The following is a 17,439-nucleotide window of genomic DNA, read 5'->3' as shown; positions in this document are numbered from 1 at the left end:
TCCTTGACATGACTAACTCTCACCATGCAGCGCACCACATTCCCAACACTCACCAATCAGTCCTCCCTGGCACACACAGCTCATAGCTAACACCCATGTTACTCTCACCTACATTCCAGTGATGCAAACCTCACATTAGCTATTCCTGTGTTCACATTACCTACAGCAGGCACGTAATCCAAATACAGTACAGCACAATCACTGAGATCTTTCCTCCTTTAATGCAGCATAAGAATATCCTCTGTTCCCATTTTCTTCCCCATGGGTCAGAGTCCTTGTAGACACAATGCACTGCAGACACACCTACCTCAAATACTACAGTGAAGATATTTTTATAAGACCAACTTGCCTGCATTAACCACTTTAGCTACAATATTACTGTATCTTCCTCCTCTTCCCCACAGCCAGATTGAAAAATTCCATCATGAATATGATTTAAGGTTACAAAGGAAAACTGCACTTGTGCTTGAAGTTGGACTGACATACAGAAATACAGCTCAGGTGTAACTTAGTACCAAGCCCACTACTGTTTGATCCGATGCAACCTCCTGAAGAAACTCCATTGCACTTAATTTCCATTGTTTTTACAGTCATCTCAGACTGAGGTATAAACACTATGATACTCTGATCAGTAAGTACTGGTGTGAAATAATTTTTGCAGTAATGCAATTTTAAACATAAAGACTACTCTCAGTATTTTACAAATGTTGCTAGATACATTTTAACTTGTTTTTTTAATATCACTGCATTCAGTTCAATCAAGAAAAAGTTGCTTACTTCAGTCACTAGTTTTAAAGGACCAGTCATGGAACCAAGCTCAAGAAAAAGGAAAAGACAGCATCGGATGATTTCTATAATAGCTACACCAGATCTGTTGACATTGGAAGGAACACAATTAGTGATTAGTGAACATTAACAAAGCCAAACTATAAAAATAAGCAGAACAATGAAGTTTTACTCATAAAAGTAAAAAATGAAGGCACAAAAATGATCTACCAATACAAATAGCAAAAGATAGAAAGCATGTGAAACTAAATGAGACTGGTAGAATGGAAGGAAGCTTTAAATGACAGGTTTACATAATTTCCAAATTGTTCAAATCTAGTACATATCACAACTGAAAAATCAAGTGGTAACTGTACCAACAGCTACAGTCTGAAGTGATTTTCATAATTATCCATACGATAAGATGCAAAGTTAAACTATTTAAAAAGATATTACTTACAGGGGAGGAAATGATGTCAGGCCATTTTAGGAGTAATGGAATCATTGTAATAAAGCAATACCACTTTAAAAAGCCAATGAAGTATCTCAAATGGCATCTCAACTCATTAGGAATCTTTTCCCAGTTTTAATTGAGAAATGACAGACAAAAATGGAAATAGAACCCACGTGCAGAAATAAGTTTGCAGATTAGACAGAACATGAAAGCAACACTTCATGTTTGCCAAAATCAAAGACCTGTCTGCTCTTCAGTATAGAGCTGTTATATTCAAACACCCAAGACACTACACAATACATGGTGTCATCCTCTTAATTCAGCATTCAGTCAGGAGATGCAGAAGAGATTCATGTTACAGCTGAGTGGAATTGTCCTTACAACTGGTAGCCCTAGGTTTCAATACAGCTGCTATTGCCCTTACAGCATTTGCAGGAGATGAAACAGTTCTGCGCTTGCATCTTTGATAAGCCAGATTCTGAGAAACACTTTGATGTACCAGGTCTTTGAGAAATGGTTGGTGACATAGAGTCATAGAATCATAGAGATATACAGCACTGAAACAGACTCTTCGGTCCACCTCGTTCATGCTGACCAGACATCCCAACCTAATCTAGCCCATATCCCTCCAAACCTTTCCTAATCATATACCCATTCAGATGCCTTTTAAATGTTGCAATTGTACTAGCCTCCACCACTGCCTCTGGCAGCCCATTCCACGCATGCACCAGTCTCTGCATGAGAAAGTTGCCCCTTAGGACTCTTTTACATATTTCCCCTCTCACCCTAAATCTGTGCCCTCTAGTTCTGGACTTCCCCACCTCTGGGAAGAGACTTTGTCTATTTATCCTATCCGTGCACCTCATGATTTTATAAACCTCTAAAAGGTCACCCCTCAGCCTCTGACGCTCTAGGGAAAACAACCTTAGCCTATTCAACCTCTCCCTATAGCTCAAATCCTCCAATCCTGGCAACATCCTTGTAAATCTTTTCTGAACCCTTTCGAGTTTCACTACATCCTTCCGATAGGAAGGATACCAGAACTGCACGCAATATTCCAACAGTGGCCTAACCAATGTCCTGTACAATCGCAACATGACCTCCCAACTCCGGTACTCAATACTCTGACCAATAAAGGAAAGCATACCAAACGCCTTCTTCACTACCCTATCTACCTGCGACTCCATTTTCAAGGAGCTATGAACCTGCACTCTAAGGTCTCTTTGTTCAGCAACACTCCCTAGGACCTTACCATTAAGTGTATAAGTCCTAGCCTGATTTGCCTTTCCAAAATGCAGCACCTCACATTTATTTGAACTAAACTCCATCTGCCACTTCTCAGCCTATTGGCTCATCTGATCAAGATCCCATTGTAATCTGAGGTAACCTTCTTTACTGTCCACTACACCTCCAATTTTGGTGCCATCTACAAACTTACTAACTATACCTCTTATGCTCACATCCAAGTCATTTATATCTTGGACAGGAATAGTCTATCAGGCCATACATACTCTTCATCATCAGCTTTTGTATAGCACCAGAGACACATCCTTGGTACAGCAGCCAAAATACCACTCACACAATAGTCACGGCTGATTCCCTGTGTCTAATACCTCAGCAGGTTTAAGGCATTTGTGGCTTTGACTTTTAAACTGGAATTACAGATAGCTTTTTTCTGGAGCTATCACATACATTAATGTTAAAGTATTCAGCTTCAACTAACATGTTCAGGGTTTTATCCAAACTTCCGTTCTGGGGCTAACATTAACTCCTCGTTTTAAGGGTCACTATATGACTTCCCTTTCTCAGGAGCACTGGTCTGTACAGACATCCTATTTCAATGATAGCACAGGACTGCTCCACACAAATTATAGAAGTGAAGCTAAATGTCTCTCTTTCTAAGTTATGGATGCTTTCTTTAAGCTTAACAATACAGGTCTGGATATCTCTAACAAGTCTTGAGGCCCCACTATTTGCCTTCCTGACTCACAAAAGAGTCTAAAATAAACAGAAGTTCATAAATGTTGTACAAATCTCATTCAGTCTCAAGCTACAGTTTCTAATTTAAAACACAGTATCTCATAATTATAATCAATAATATTGAAGATTGTGCATCAAACCAACAGTTAGCATCACAAGTACTTTAATGATACAGCTAGTTACCTTGTATTTGGGCTATAAACCCAATCCTTGATCCAGCTAAGAATTGGACAGGATTGGAAATTAATAGAAATCAAGTGGTACAAATTTCCATCTAATTCCAGCTGAAATCATGTCCCTTCTGCACCTGCTTTTGGAATGCAACTAAGACGAAAATCGGCTCCAGTATAATAGAAATAAGAAATGAAGCAGTTAATGGAAAGAAAATTGTGAAATAAGGGTATAAAGAGAGAAAGCCATAACGAAAGAGAACCAATTATTTTGGTAACTTCAAAAAAAAATTCTCTTGCCTGTTCTCCATCATCAGTCCAACAGAACTCAACGTGAGTATTACATATCCAATTCCCAAGAGGATTGTGAATTCTGATAGAACCTATTTAATCAAGCAAAAATAAATTCTCCTGTCAAAACGAAACTGAGGTTGTCATCATTGGGTTAAAAGATTTAAACACATTTTGAAACAAGTTTGATCCAAAATTGTATGGCAATTTAGCAAATAAAGAGTATGTCTGCAGGCTACAACAGCATTTAAAACTCACAAGATAGGTTATAATATGCTATTTTATTTGGCAATCCTATTCATTGATATATTTTAATTTTACTTTGTCTGCCAGGGGAAGGTAGAACAATTTCAGAATATATTCACTATGCTTCAAGATGCTGTATGTTATGCAATGAAGCATGAAAAAGTTAAACTAAATATCTTAATGGGACAAAAAGAAGTAGGAACCAACATACCAAAGGAATAGAAAAGAAACAAATTATATTCATATTGCATCTGATCACATCCTCAAAGAATTTCAAAACACTTCCCAGTCAACAAATCACTTTGATTTTATGCAGAAAAATGCATTTTTATCAGAATAATATCCCACAAAAAAGGGACAGTAATTAACCTGGTTAGTGTTGATAAGAGAGACAAGTTGCCACCTTGCAATCAGAACACACACAAGAATGTCAAATTTCAAAAGATCACACCATATTATACTAAAGAGGAAAAAAGTGATAATTGTTTGTCAAGTTAATTCCAATGAAAGCATGGACTTCCCAAATCTCCTACAAAATTTGAAAATGCACAAGATGTAATAATTCCTTTTGTTATTGGTGTCATATCACAACAATTGGCTGATTTGTTTCTTTGCAAAGGCAGGACACAGATCATACTGCAAACTCAAAACAAACATTTACTGTTTTTTGTAATTCTGCAATTGGGTAACATTTGCTGAACAGTCCTGAGTGTTCAAATAGCTTACTTGCAATCACGTTAAGATAATCAGTGGAGTTTGTAATCTGGATCACTTAAACTTGCTCGAGTGGTATAGTTCATATGACAGGATCCATTCTCGCAGTCGGATTAACATGTGCTTTGTTTTTAACAGTTACACTCCAGTGCAGGACTGTAGTCTGAGGAATAGAGTCTGAGAGACTGCCAAACTGCCATTTGGAAAAAAAATCACACTTGTGCCTGACTTCTGTTTGCTGCCCAGATTCTCAAACCAACATGTTCAGATACCCCAGTACCTGGACTCTCCATGGGCATTATAACAGGATATGAAATTAATGGGGCTGAGTACTTAATATTTCTGTACAAAATGTGGATCTGCATCAATTGAGGGCAAAGGTCCAGATGTCCAATCTGCTTGAAATAAAATACCTGAAATCTTAGGATGACATAACAAGGATGGCCACCAGAGCTCAAAGGTCTTCATGTGCTCTCCTGACATGTTGTGTTCGGAGAATGGGCATTTCCAGAGGGTAAAGGACAGTATTATCAGCACCTTAATCTTTGAAAGTTAACTCTATGGCCATCTTTATAACTATTTCCAAACTCTCAACTCAGTACAATGACTGTTTTGTTTTGAACAGACCCAAATCATAAATTTGTACAAATTCTCATACGAATTAGGAGCTGGAATAGGCCACTCAATACTTCGAACCCGCTTCACCATTCACTAAGACCATGGCTGATATGATTACTCCGAATTCTCCTCCCCCCAATAAAATTTCACTTCCTTGTCCGACAAGAATATATCTATCCCTGCCTAAAAATATTCAAGGACACTGCTTCCATCCCCTTTTGAGTTTCAAAGATTCAGAATCCTCTGTGGGGAAAAGAAATCTCTCAGTCCATGTCTTACATAGATGATTCCTCATGTTTAAACAGTAATGCCTGATTTTAGATTTTCTCACCAGAGAAAATATTCTTTCCACAACCACCCTGCCAAGACCCTAAGGATCATATATGTCCAAATCGAGTCTTACTCGAAGTGCCAGACGATACAAGCTTAGCCTGCTCAACCTCTCCTTAACAGACAACCTGCTCACTCCAGTATTAGTCCAGTAAATCTTCTCTGAACTGTTTCCAATGCATTTACACTCTTCTTTAAATACGATTACCAATACTGTGCACAATACTCCACATGTGGTCTTACCAATATGCAGTACAGTTGAAGCATAGCTTCCCTAATTATGTAGTCAATGCCCCTTGCAAGAAATAATTGTTATTAGCTTTCTAATTACTTGCTGTAACCACATACTAATCCTATGCAATTCATGTACTAGTATATCTAGATCCCTCTCCTTCTGAGAGGTCTAAAACTTGTCATCTTTAGAAAGTGCGCTTCTTATTCATTTTCTTAACAAAATGAAAAAATTCACATTTTCTCACATTGTACTCCATTTCCCAGGTGTAGGTCCACTTACTTAACTGTCTCTATCCCTTTATGACTTCCTTATGTCCTCTTCACAATGTTCTCACTGATCTATCTTTGTTTTCTCAGCAAATTTAGCAACCATACCTTTGGTCCCTTCATCCAAGTAATTAAATAAATTGCAAAAAGCTTAAGACCCCAGCACTGATTCCTGCAGGACACCATTCATTAATGGGCAATGTGTTCCGTAAAGTATTACATTAAAGCACAAATACTTACAGACTTGTTAGCAAATATGTGTAGATAAACACCCAGAATGAAGATAAAATGTAGAACTGCATACAATTGAAGCCAAACAGGGATTTGGGGATTGTGTGGCATTTCATTTCCACTAATCTGAAAGAAAACAAATTATTTTAATCGAGAAACTATTTGTAAATTGTGTATGTTAAATACTCACTGTTGTAGTCACAGACATCATTCCTCTATCAATTTCAAATCACTCGATGTGACATCAAGAACTGGCAGCTCTCTTGAATCCCAAGGTGCATAGGTCACATGTGCATCCTAGCTGCGGTGTTCATCACCAGAATTAAACAGCTCTGATGAATGTTCATTGACTTAAGATAATAACTGTTTCTCTCTTCACATATGTGGCCTGACTTGCTCTCAGTTTCATTTTTTTTAAATTTCTGTTTTCCACCATCCCCATTAAATTGCACTTGTATCATAATTAGCCAAGAAGATACTTGATTTCCCAACTGATTCCCATTGATTAAAAAAAACCTACTTGGGAAAATTAGTGTTGTTTCAGCCTCCTTTCAATTATCAATCAAAGAGACCCACTCGCCAAATTCACTTGCTCCCATGCACTTCAGCAGGAATTCCTCAGGACAGTGTTAGTTGACCAATCATCCACTTCTTCACTGTCATTCCTTCCAGCATAAGGTCAGATTTCAGGTCCATTTCCAACTCCTCCAAAAATGAAGTAGCCTATCAGAGCTGTAGTAGGACCTAGACAACACCGGGCATGGCTTAATAGCTGGCAGGTTGCCCTCATATCATGCAAGTGCATATAAAGATTATTGGCTGACTATCTCCAACTAGAAAATCCCAAACACCTCTTTCAATCTTCAAGGACGTATGCAGTACTGGACTCACCAACACCAACATCCTGAGTTCACCATTAACCAGATCCCCTCATATTCACACCACAACTACAAGGGCAGGGCAAAAGATGCACCTCTCGACTCATGAAGCATTGTCATCATTTACAAAGCTCATATTTGAATATGATGGAATACTAACTACTCATCATGATGAGCTCAGAAGCAGGAAAACCCAAGAATACCAAAATCATCTGAGGAAAAGCAGTCTGCTTCATCAGTGTCATAGTCACTGGACTTAATAGCCAACCTTCCATCTATTCTTGAATTTGTTGCAGCGACTCAAGAAGGTTACTTCACTCACTTCCATCGATGTGACTATCATCATCATGATAAAAAATACAATGTCTAAGAACATCACCACCTTCAAATATCACACAGTCTTGACTTGGAGCAATATTGTTGGTTAACATTTCATTGCCATACATCATTATATGAGCGTCATTAGGTCTACCTGGTTTAAGGAAGCCAATGTTGCTTACTTTTGACATTGAGGAATAGATAAGAAAAGCAATCTTTCCCACTTAGCCAAGTCTTTGTGCTTCTTTTTTCTACAGCAAAGGTCAACACTTGCACTCATTTCAATTAAGTGTTTTCCTCACAATTTAAGTTTTAGGTTTAGAACTTTGCATTTCAACTTTGCATTTCTAGGTAGCCAATCCATTTGGTAGCAATCACAGTGGATACAGGAACAGCATTCTTTATTTTTGTCTTCCTTCTTTGCATTGAAGGAGAAGAAACAAAAAGCTCAGGAGTTGGTTGTACTATGGTGAAAATATATTACATAACAATTCTGCCCAGATCTCCTTGTGCAAATTTACATGAAGCCAACAGTTACCATCTGCTATACTTTTTAGTAATCTTTCACTCCAGTGTTTTCTCCACTTCCTTGTGGAAGTCCTGTCTTATGAAATTTCTACTATTGGGAGTTTTCAGCAAATGCAAACAATGCTATCGGAGGGCAGGGCTTCATCAAACTTGCTAGACCAATTTCCTGTAATTGTACTTTTTGGATTTTACATTGGTTCCTCTGCTGTTAGTTGTAAATGTTTTCTTAAAAGCGTACTTAACCTCCGGCCTATTAAATAAACGGGAGCCAGTACGTGATAATAGCAGTTTGAGGATCAGTTATTTGTCAAGCACTTTCAAAACTCAATGTCGCAAAATAACCACATGCTTCTACAGGGCGCACAGTAACAAATTTCTGATAGTATATGAGTAGTCATCAAATGAGAGCACTGTACTTTTTTTTCTGCAAACTTCCTAGTACACTGTATAGAATAGGCAGTGTGTAACTAACAAAAGAAAATCTTGAGATGTGTTATTTAGTTATCAGTCTCTCTCAAGGTGGTTAATTGTGCAGGTGGTTGAATCTTGAATTGGAACAGTGGAAGGTTTGGATTAAGCCAGTATTATGTCAGCCTTGGGAATGTAAAACAGGCAGAATAGCAAGAGTTTTATTTTGTTGTCAGCCTCAGAGATAGCACTGCGCCTCTGCATTGCATTTATGCTGAGCTGTCTTCTTGAACTGCACGGTTTTGGTTGCCCCAAGACCATTCAGCTCCTTATCTCGTTACAGTCTTAGTCCAAATATGGACAGAAGAGGTGAAAGTGACTGTTTTTGACATCAAGATTGTGTTTAATTGTGCCAGACATTGAGCAGCCATAGCAAAGCTAGAGTCAATAGGAATCTGTGGAAAATCCCTTCACTGGTGTGAGTCATAACTGGCACATGGGAGATTGGCAGTGGTCATTGGAAGTCAGTCATCTCAGCTCCAGAGCATCTCTGCAAGGGTTCCTCAGGATCCTGTTCTAGACCTAACCATCTCCTGCTCCTTCATTAATGACTTTCCTCCTATCATAAGGTCAGAAGCTAGGATGTGTGCCGATGACTGCACAATGTTCAGCATCATTAATGATTCCTCAGCTGCCAAAAACACAGCAAAACCTTGACAATATGTAGACTGGGCTAAAATGTGACCAATAACATTTGAGCCACACAAGTCCAAGGCAATGACCACCTCCAACAAAAGAGAATCTAATCAGTTCTGCTTGAAATTCAATGACATTACCATCACTGATTCTCCTCTCAAGATCCTGGAGGTTACAACTGACCAGAAACTGAACTGGACTGTCCTTATAAATACGATGGTTACAAGAGCAGAACAAGGCTAGGAATATTGATATAAGCTAATAAACTCCTGACTCCTAAAAACCTGTTTATCATCAACAAAGCACAAGATGGGAGCGTGATGAAATACTCTCAACTTGCCCGGTTGAGTGGACCTCCAACAAACTCAAGAAACTTGACACCATTCTGCTTGACTGGCATCCACAAATGTCATCCTTCCATCATGAACACTCAATAGTGGCTGTGTGTACAATCTACAGCATACACTAGAGAAATTCACCAAGGCTTCTTAGACAGCATCTTCCAAACCCACAAGTGCTTCTATCTAGAAGGATAAAGGCAGCAAATGTGTAGGAATACCAGCACCTGCAACTTTCCTTCCAAGCCACTCAGGATCCTGACGTGGAAACACATTATTGTTCTTTCACTGTCACTGGGTCAAAATCCAGGAATTCCCATCCTAAGTGCATTGATGGTCTACTTACAGCTGAAGGATGGCAGCAGTTTAAGAAGGCAACTCATACTACCTTTCTGAGGGCAACTAGGGATGAGCAATGAATGCTGGCACAACCAGCGATGCCCACATCTCATGAAAGAATTTTCGAAAAGTCAATATATTGTAGGTATACCCATATACCATTAGAGTGTTATTGCGCCATCAATACAATCCCATTTTATTTCATTTTTTTTGCTTTAGAGTAATAATAATACATTTATTACATGTTTACCTTTTGTAGTCACACAGCATCATTGCCAAACTTCTTTGTACATGTGTAATTTGAAGTCTTTTAATTTGGGAGTTGGAATTTGAAAGTATACAAGCAATCAAAGACTGCAATAATGATGCATCATGATATGAGTTAGTGCAGTTCTGTCGTTTGTACACCTCAAACCAGACTCTCAAAACAACTGATCATATCTGAGTTCAGCCAGAACAGCAGACTCCCATGAGATGCTTTGGTGGATCCTCAAAACATCCTTAAAATTAGTCCAACATGCACATCAACTCATTGGAGATCTGGTTTTTGGTAAGCACAAAATATATTGACAGATTTCATCAACAACGGACAGAGATGAAGTTGAAGTGCTTGACAGAGTGCATAAATCTTCAAACAACCTTTCTTCAAAAGCATCCAAGCACCACCTACCCCACATGTGACAAAGTCTGCAAACTATACACTGGACTTCTCGGTCGTCTGAGAACCCACCAAACTGAAAGTTGAACCAAATCATCCTTGATCCCAAGAGATGACCTAAGGGAGAGACAGACTTCTGCAGGTCGTGTACAGTTGGGTTGACTGTGTCATCATTTGAAGGATGTGTGGGTCATACCATGGAAGAAGGATGATCTTTGCACTTCTCAAGAACATACTCATGGTCTGTTTTACTGTATGAAGACTTGTGCTGCAGTTCAGCTGACCCAGAAACTCTCCCATAGACATATCAGCAAGTCAGATATGTCCATACCAGAAGTACTTCGAGTTTGATAAATCAACATATATTGCTCTGTTATGACATGCTAAGACTATCAAGTCCTGATGTGGGACTTAAACCTGAAACTTCTAGTCAAAATATTACCACTGTGCCATAAGACTTCCTATTTGACAGGTAAGGTTTTATTGTTTCATAAATGCTGCTGGTTTAGTTTGCAGCCACCTGGCTTTTTGTGGAAGATTCTTACTTTGAAATTTGAGGCAAATCATTAGAAACCACTTATAGTTACATTTTGTTTCAATTAACACACAGGACTCCACTAGATTTTTAATCAACAGCACTTCTAATGGGTTAAGGTATAAATATTTTCATTGGAGTGGGAATTACTAGGTATAAATTTAACATCACCAATAGTACTTCTACTTTCCACAATGGCCTAATTTTATTTTACCAAGAATAAGCAAAGTAGCCCAATCTACAAGAAGCAAACCCTTTCAATATCTATTTCAAATCACCTACTTACAAATCTCCAAAACGGCATCATCATATAATTTATCCTAATTTTGACAAACCGTTTGTAACCTTTTCTCTTAGAAAGTAGAATCAATGTTAAATGTAACAGTTAATGATTGGAATAACTTAAATGTATCCTCCAAAATATATACATAAACAGATATTTTTTAAGAAGAGCTATGCATATAATATTTTCCAAACCTCCCTCCCCCTTTATCCTAAAACATATCCTTTCTCAAGCTCCTAGCTACATAAAGGTCACTGTGGATTCAGCTACAAGTACCAACCTTCACGTCAGTAGCCTATCCCATTCTCAAATATGTTAAGTAACCATGAACAAGTTGACATATGATTAATATTTTAATATTGCAAATTTTACATTTTGGACTTTTTTTTGTTTCTGAAATAATTGAATTGTGCAAAGTGGCACAGCATTAACTAACTACCTGAGGTAGAAATTCTGGATCTCTCCCTGGTCCTTACCCTTCTATTTATGTAAGTTATATTTTTCATTACGTACTATGGGAATGTCTTCAAGACACCCAAGTCTGGGTTTGCCTGGTTGCCATCCTGGTCCTTTGAAGAGGACAGACATCTTGTTGCTTATGCCAGGGATTCCCCAAAATGTCTTCCAAATGTAAAGCAAGTGATGGCACTAGAGGAAAAGAAATGTGAAAAATTAAACAAAATCAGAAGTTATCAGCTACTAATTTAATCAGTAATGGAACAAAATGTTATGGGGAAGAGGCAGTCTCCAACTCCATTTTCCTGTCAGGTCATCCATGATGTAATTGAATGGTAAAGCAAACTCAATGGGGTAAATGGTCTACTTCAGCTCCTATGTCATGAAGACTTATTAGCCTTATTTTTCAAAATGCATATTCACAGTTAAAAGTTAAGGAGCCTCATCAATAAATGTGAGAAGAATTTTAACCCCACTGCATTGGGTGTGCTGGAAGGGCAACAGATAGAAGTACTAACAAATTCTCCAACTTGACCCGATCTTGCCCACTTCAAACTTTAACAGAGGCAACGTGGGAATAAAGTCACCAAGCTCCCTTTCAGAATGTGAGTTAATCACTAAAACCTTTCAAGAAAGCAGAGGTCATCAACTTTGATATAATTTTACTTTTAACATAGAAAGGACAAAGAAATGCCTTTTTTGAAATGTTTGTCGACCCATGAGGAGGAAACAGATATGCCTCAGTCTCACAATTTCACCTTCATGTTCTCTGAAATTGGTCAGGCTAAATTCCCACCACAGGATTAGATTCAACCTCTAGCTCGACCATATCCATATCATCACTCTCACACAATGTCAGACTTACCTAACATTTACTCCCTGGCTCCTTCCAGATTGAAAGCCTGCCAACCTATTTAATCAGGCCGGCTGGATGTGGAAAATATTTTTGGAAATATTTAAAATGCATCCAGCTGTTATATTTGAAAGGGCATGTGGGTAAGTCACACTTCTGGATTTCCCTTCTGAAAACATTCTCTCCTTTTGCTGTTTTCAGTATGGATTAAATATTAGGGTTAACAGTTTGGTTAACGTCAGAAATCATATACTATTCAATTCGAAGGATTGTTTTTAAACACTTATGATCTGTTTATTAAAATAAACTGCTATCTTTTTTGGAAAATATATACAACATGCAACAATCTGTCACTAATGTGAAAATAATATGCTCCCCCCAAAAAATGACATATTGAATAAGATTTTCTCCACTCACCATAAGACACTGATATACACAAACATATTGTGAGAATCATTTCAGAAAAAAGTCGGTATAAAACAATGGTTTACAAGGTAGTATCATATTCTAAGCTGTGTTGTCCATACTGGCAAAATTCTAGATTTGAAAATATCAGTTGTAAGCTATATCCTTGAGAGTTAAAATATCATAATTATTGCTAAAATCAGCAACAAAAAAAAATTGCTGGAAAAACTCAACAGGTCTGGCAGCAGCTGTGGAGAGAAATCAGAGCCTCAACCACAAATCTATTGGCCCCAGTCAACTTGGGGACTTGCAATATTGCAAAAGTCCTTGAATAATGCTAAGGAGATTGTTAATACCATGAATGGCATAACTCCACATTTTCTTGGGGTTTTGCACATCTCCTGTTAGCCTTAATAGAAACATACAAAAATGGAAAACCAGTAGGCCACTTGCCTCTTTGCGCCAGTCCGCCATTCAATAAGACAATGGCTGATCAGATTTTAATCTCAAATCTACTTTATTCCATAGAGAACATAGAACTGTACAGCACAGGAACTCGACCTTCGGCCCATGATGCTCTGCCAAACATAATGCCAAATTAAACTAAACCCTTCTGTCTGCCCTTGATCCATATCCCTCTATTTCTTGCATATTCATGTGCTTATCCAAAAGTCTCTTAAATGCCCCTATCATATCCACCTCCACTACTACCCCTGGCAGCGCGTTCCACACTCCTACCACCCGCTGTGTAAAAAACTTGCCCCTCACATCTCCTTTGAACTTTCCCCTCTCTCACCTCTAATGCATGCCCCCTTGTTTTAGACATTTCAACTTTGGGAAAAAGATTTTGACTGTCAACATATCTATGCATCTCATAATTTTATGGACTTCTATCAAGTCTCCCCTCAGCCTCTACATTTCAGAGAAAACAACCTGATTTTCTAGCCTCTCCTTATAGTTCATACCCTCTAATCCAGGCAGCATCTTGGTAAACCTTTTCTGCACCCTCTCCAAAGCTTCCACATCCTTCCTATAATGTGGCAACAAGAATTGAATGCTGTACTCTAAATGTGGCCTAACTAAAAGTCTTATGAAGCTGCAACATGACCTCCTGATTCTTGTACTCAATTTCCCCGACCAATAAAGGCAAACATGCCATTTGTCTTCTTTACCACACTATCTACTTGTGTGACTACTTTCAGGTAGCATAGACTTGAACCCCAAGATCCCTCTGTACATCAATGCTGTTCAAGGTCCTGCCAGTAACTGTATACTTTTCATTAATATTTGAACTCCCAACATGCAATATTTCATACTTAAATGGATTAAACTCTATCTGCCATCTCTCCGTCCATATCTGCAACTGATCTTTATCCCCTTGTATCCTTTGGCAACCTTCTACACTATCCACAACTCCACGAGTTTTGTATCGTCTGCAAACTTACTAACCCACCCATTTAAATTTTCATCCAATAATGAATCTAACAATCTTTCTTACCCTTGATAACTAGATCCACCTTCATATCAAAAATAATGGTGATCATTATTTTCTGCATCTAAGTCAGTTTTCAATTTGCTGCTACTTAGATTTTATAACAATACACAGGTATTCTGGCAGTGATCAGATTTACGGCTCTGAGATTGCGAAGAAATGTTGAAAACCAAAATTAAACTGTATCTAATGGATAGTGTATGTCCCTTATTTTGAAATTTGGTTATAGATTAAGGAACTGAATAAGGGAACTGAGACTTTCCTGCTAAGTTTGCAGATGACAAAAAGATGGATGGAAGGCCAGGTAGTGCTGAGGAAGTGGAAAGGCTGCAGAAGGACTTGGACAGTCGAGGAGAGTGGGTAAAGAACTGGGAGATGAAATACACCGTGGGAAAGTGTGAGGTTATGTATTTTCGTAAGAAGAATAAAGGCAAGACTATTTTGTAAATAAGGGAAAGGCTTTGGAAATCTGAAATGTAAAGGCACTTGGGAGTCCTAGTTCAGGATTGTCTTAGGTTAACTTACTGGTTCATTTGGCAGTTAGAAAAGCAAATGCAGTGTCAGCATCCATTTCACGAGGACTAGAATACAACAGCAGAAATGTACTGCTGCGGCTTTATAATGCTCTGGTCAGACTGTATTTGGGAAATTGTAAGTAGTGTTGGGCCATGTATCTAAAGAAGGATGCATTGGCATTGGATGGAGTCCAAAGGAGGTTTACAATATTGATCCCAGGTATGAAGGGCTTGTTATATGAGGAGTGGTTGAGGACTCTGGGTCTGAACTCAGTGGAGTTTAGAAGGATGAGAGAGGATCTGATTGAAACTTATAGATTATGGAGAGGTCTGGGGGAGTGGATATGGAGATGCTTCCATGAGTAGAAGAGACTAGGACCTGAGGGCACAGCCTCAGAATGAAGGGATGACCCTTTAGAACTGAGATGAAGAGGAACTTCCTTAGTTAGCTGGTGGTTAATCTGTGGAATGATCAAATCTCAGCCATGATCAAATGGTGGAGCGGACTCGATGGGCTGAATAGCTTAATTCTGCTTCTGTGTCTAATGGTGCTGTAAATTTGTATACTGGGAGCATTTCAAATCATAAAGAAAAAATGACCACATTTAACTCATCTATTCAGTGTTTTATTTATCTCTGTAAATTATCCTCATGCCCCAACAGCACAGAGGTGTACTTGAGCAGCACATCACTCTTTAAAACAAAGCTCCATTTCAATTAAAGCTTATTGGAGAGGTTGCACTTCTATTCCTTGAAAGCCCCCTGCAGTTCCAAATGGTGAATGTGTTATCATTTTAACTCTCAGTGGCACCAAGTGCCTGATTCAATCCTATATTTCTTATGCTGTATTCTCATTAAAAAGTAAAAGAGTAAGATTGCAATTGCAAAGTTGATGCACAAAAGCAGAGGGATTTATAATATATGCTATCGATTTTAAGGTTTCTGGAAAATCGGTGCCTTTTTCTCTTCCTGAGCTACTTAAGCCTTTGCCTGCCTCTTCACACTTCTTTGACTGTGAGATTTAGAATACTTTTCCTTTGCTTGCTGTCATGAACTGAGTTTGAAGTATCATCAGAATGGTAAACAAATTCAGCACAATCCATATTGCTTTGAAGTGTAGGGTGCAGACTTGTGACTCAAACCAGGATGCACCATTAATGGTTATGTTTCTGAGACAGGAGGACATAACATCACATTCTCATATAAGGCTCCTCTTGAATGTTGGAGTATTGGTATGGCTAATTACAATGTCAGGTGCATATATTGTAATTATTCCAAAGCATTAAGTTATTCACTAAAATTGAAACTTGACAGTCAATAATTGGCAGCTTTAGGGCCTCAGCTGTAAGGATAAGAGTTGTAAGGCTGCACTGCCTGGAATATTGCCAGCGTGTCAGGGGAGGGTAGAAAAAAGATCTCCTGGGGAATTGTACTGGACAGTTACCACCCCCCACCCCCTCCCCACCACCACCCACCCACCCACCCACAAACACACCTACAACCCTACTTATGGCAAAGTGTAAAAGTCTGAACCAGTAACCACCAAATAAATTGATTTTCTTGAACTTTAAATGCAAAGCAGACACACCCTTTCCAATTAGTGGGTTGCAATGCGATCTGAAATATGGCATTGTCAACTGATGGATCAAATACTGAATTGCACAAGTTTAATTTACAAAACAGCTGACAGACAATGGGTGATGAGACTGGAGTAAATGTGATCCCAGAGGGTGAGCTTGGTTTTCACATGCAAGGAGACTCCATGGAGGAATGAAGATGGCAGCCAAGACTCTATTCTAGGATTCCCAACCCCATTCTCAGGGTTTAAAAGTTTCAGCAGTTCCTTGTTAATGGTGCAGGTTTGTTTGGGTCACAAGCCTTCATCCCAACCAGGCCAGGTCCATTACAGAGATAGGCATGACCTAGCCCTCTCCAGTCTTTATGGAGTTGATCCAGCTTTTCAAAGAGTTGTGATTCACAGCACCTCAGAAGTCATAGAATCATACTATCCCTAGAGTGTGGAAACAGGCCATTTGGCCCAACAAGTCCACATCTACTCTTTGAATAGTATCCCACCTAGACCCATTCCCCTATTACTGTACATTTCCCCTCATGCACCTAACCTACACAATCCCTGAACACTATGGGCAATTTAGCTTGGCCAATTCACCTAACCTGCACATCTTTGGATTGTGGGAGGAAACAAGAGCACCCGGAAGAACATTTTGAAGAGAAAGTTCAAAACATTTTACCTATACCCGTCACGCCAAGCTATTTCACACACCCATTCCCTGTGGCTTGTCCATGTTAAGCTATATCATTTCCATATCCATTCAAGAGTGATACTCTGTATAGAACCAATGCATCCTATTGCGAGAATAGGAATACTGTTACAAAAGCTTTACAGTAACAGTAGCAGAAACTGCAAGAACGTGAA

At 38.7% G+C, this 17,439-nt stretch overlaps 1 protein-coding gene across 1 annotated transcript in view; it reads right to left on the bottom strand.

The window, feature by feature from the left end:
- Positions 1–17,439, bottom strand: part of agmo (alkylglycerol monooxygenase) — a 365,321-nt gene that overhangs the window by 98,035 nt on the left and 249,847 nt on the right. Inside the window, exons 9-12 of the mRNA XM_072575376.1 lie at positions 11,795–11,929; positions 6,310–6,426; positions 3,670–3,752; positions 778–871 (exon numbers count right to left, since the gene is read on the bottom strand). Of these exons, the coding sequence (XP_072431477.1) occupies positions 778–871; positions 3,670–3,752; positions 6,310–6,426; positions 11,795–11,929 (429 nt within the window). The remainder of the gene's footprint in view (positions 1–777; positions 872–3,669; positions 3,753–6,309; positions 6,427–11,794; positions 11,930–17,439) is intronic.

Source organism: Chiloscyllium punctatum, chromosome 8 (assembly GCF_047496795.1).
Source record: "Chiloscyllium punctatum isolate Juve2018m chromosome 8, sChiPun1.3, whole genome shotgun sequence".
Classification (NCBI taxonomy): Eukaryota; Metazoa; Chordata; class Chondrichthyes; order Orectolobiformes; family Hemiscylliidae; genus Chiloscyllium; species Chiloscyllium punctatum.
This window is presented reverse-complemented; position numbering and strand designations above follow the sequence as displayed.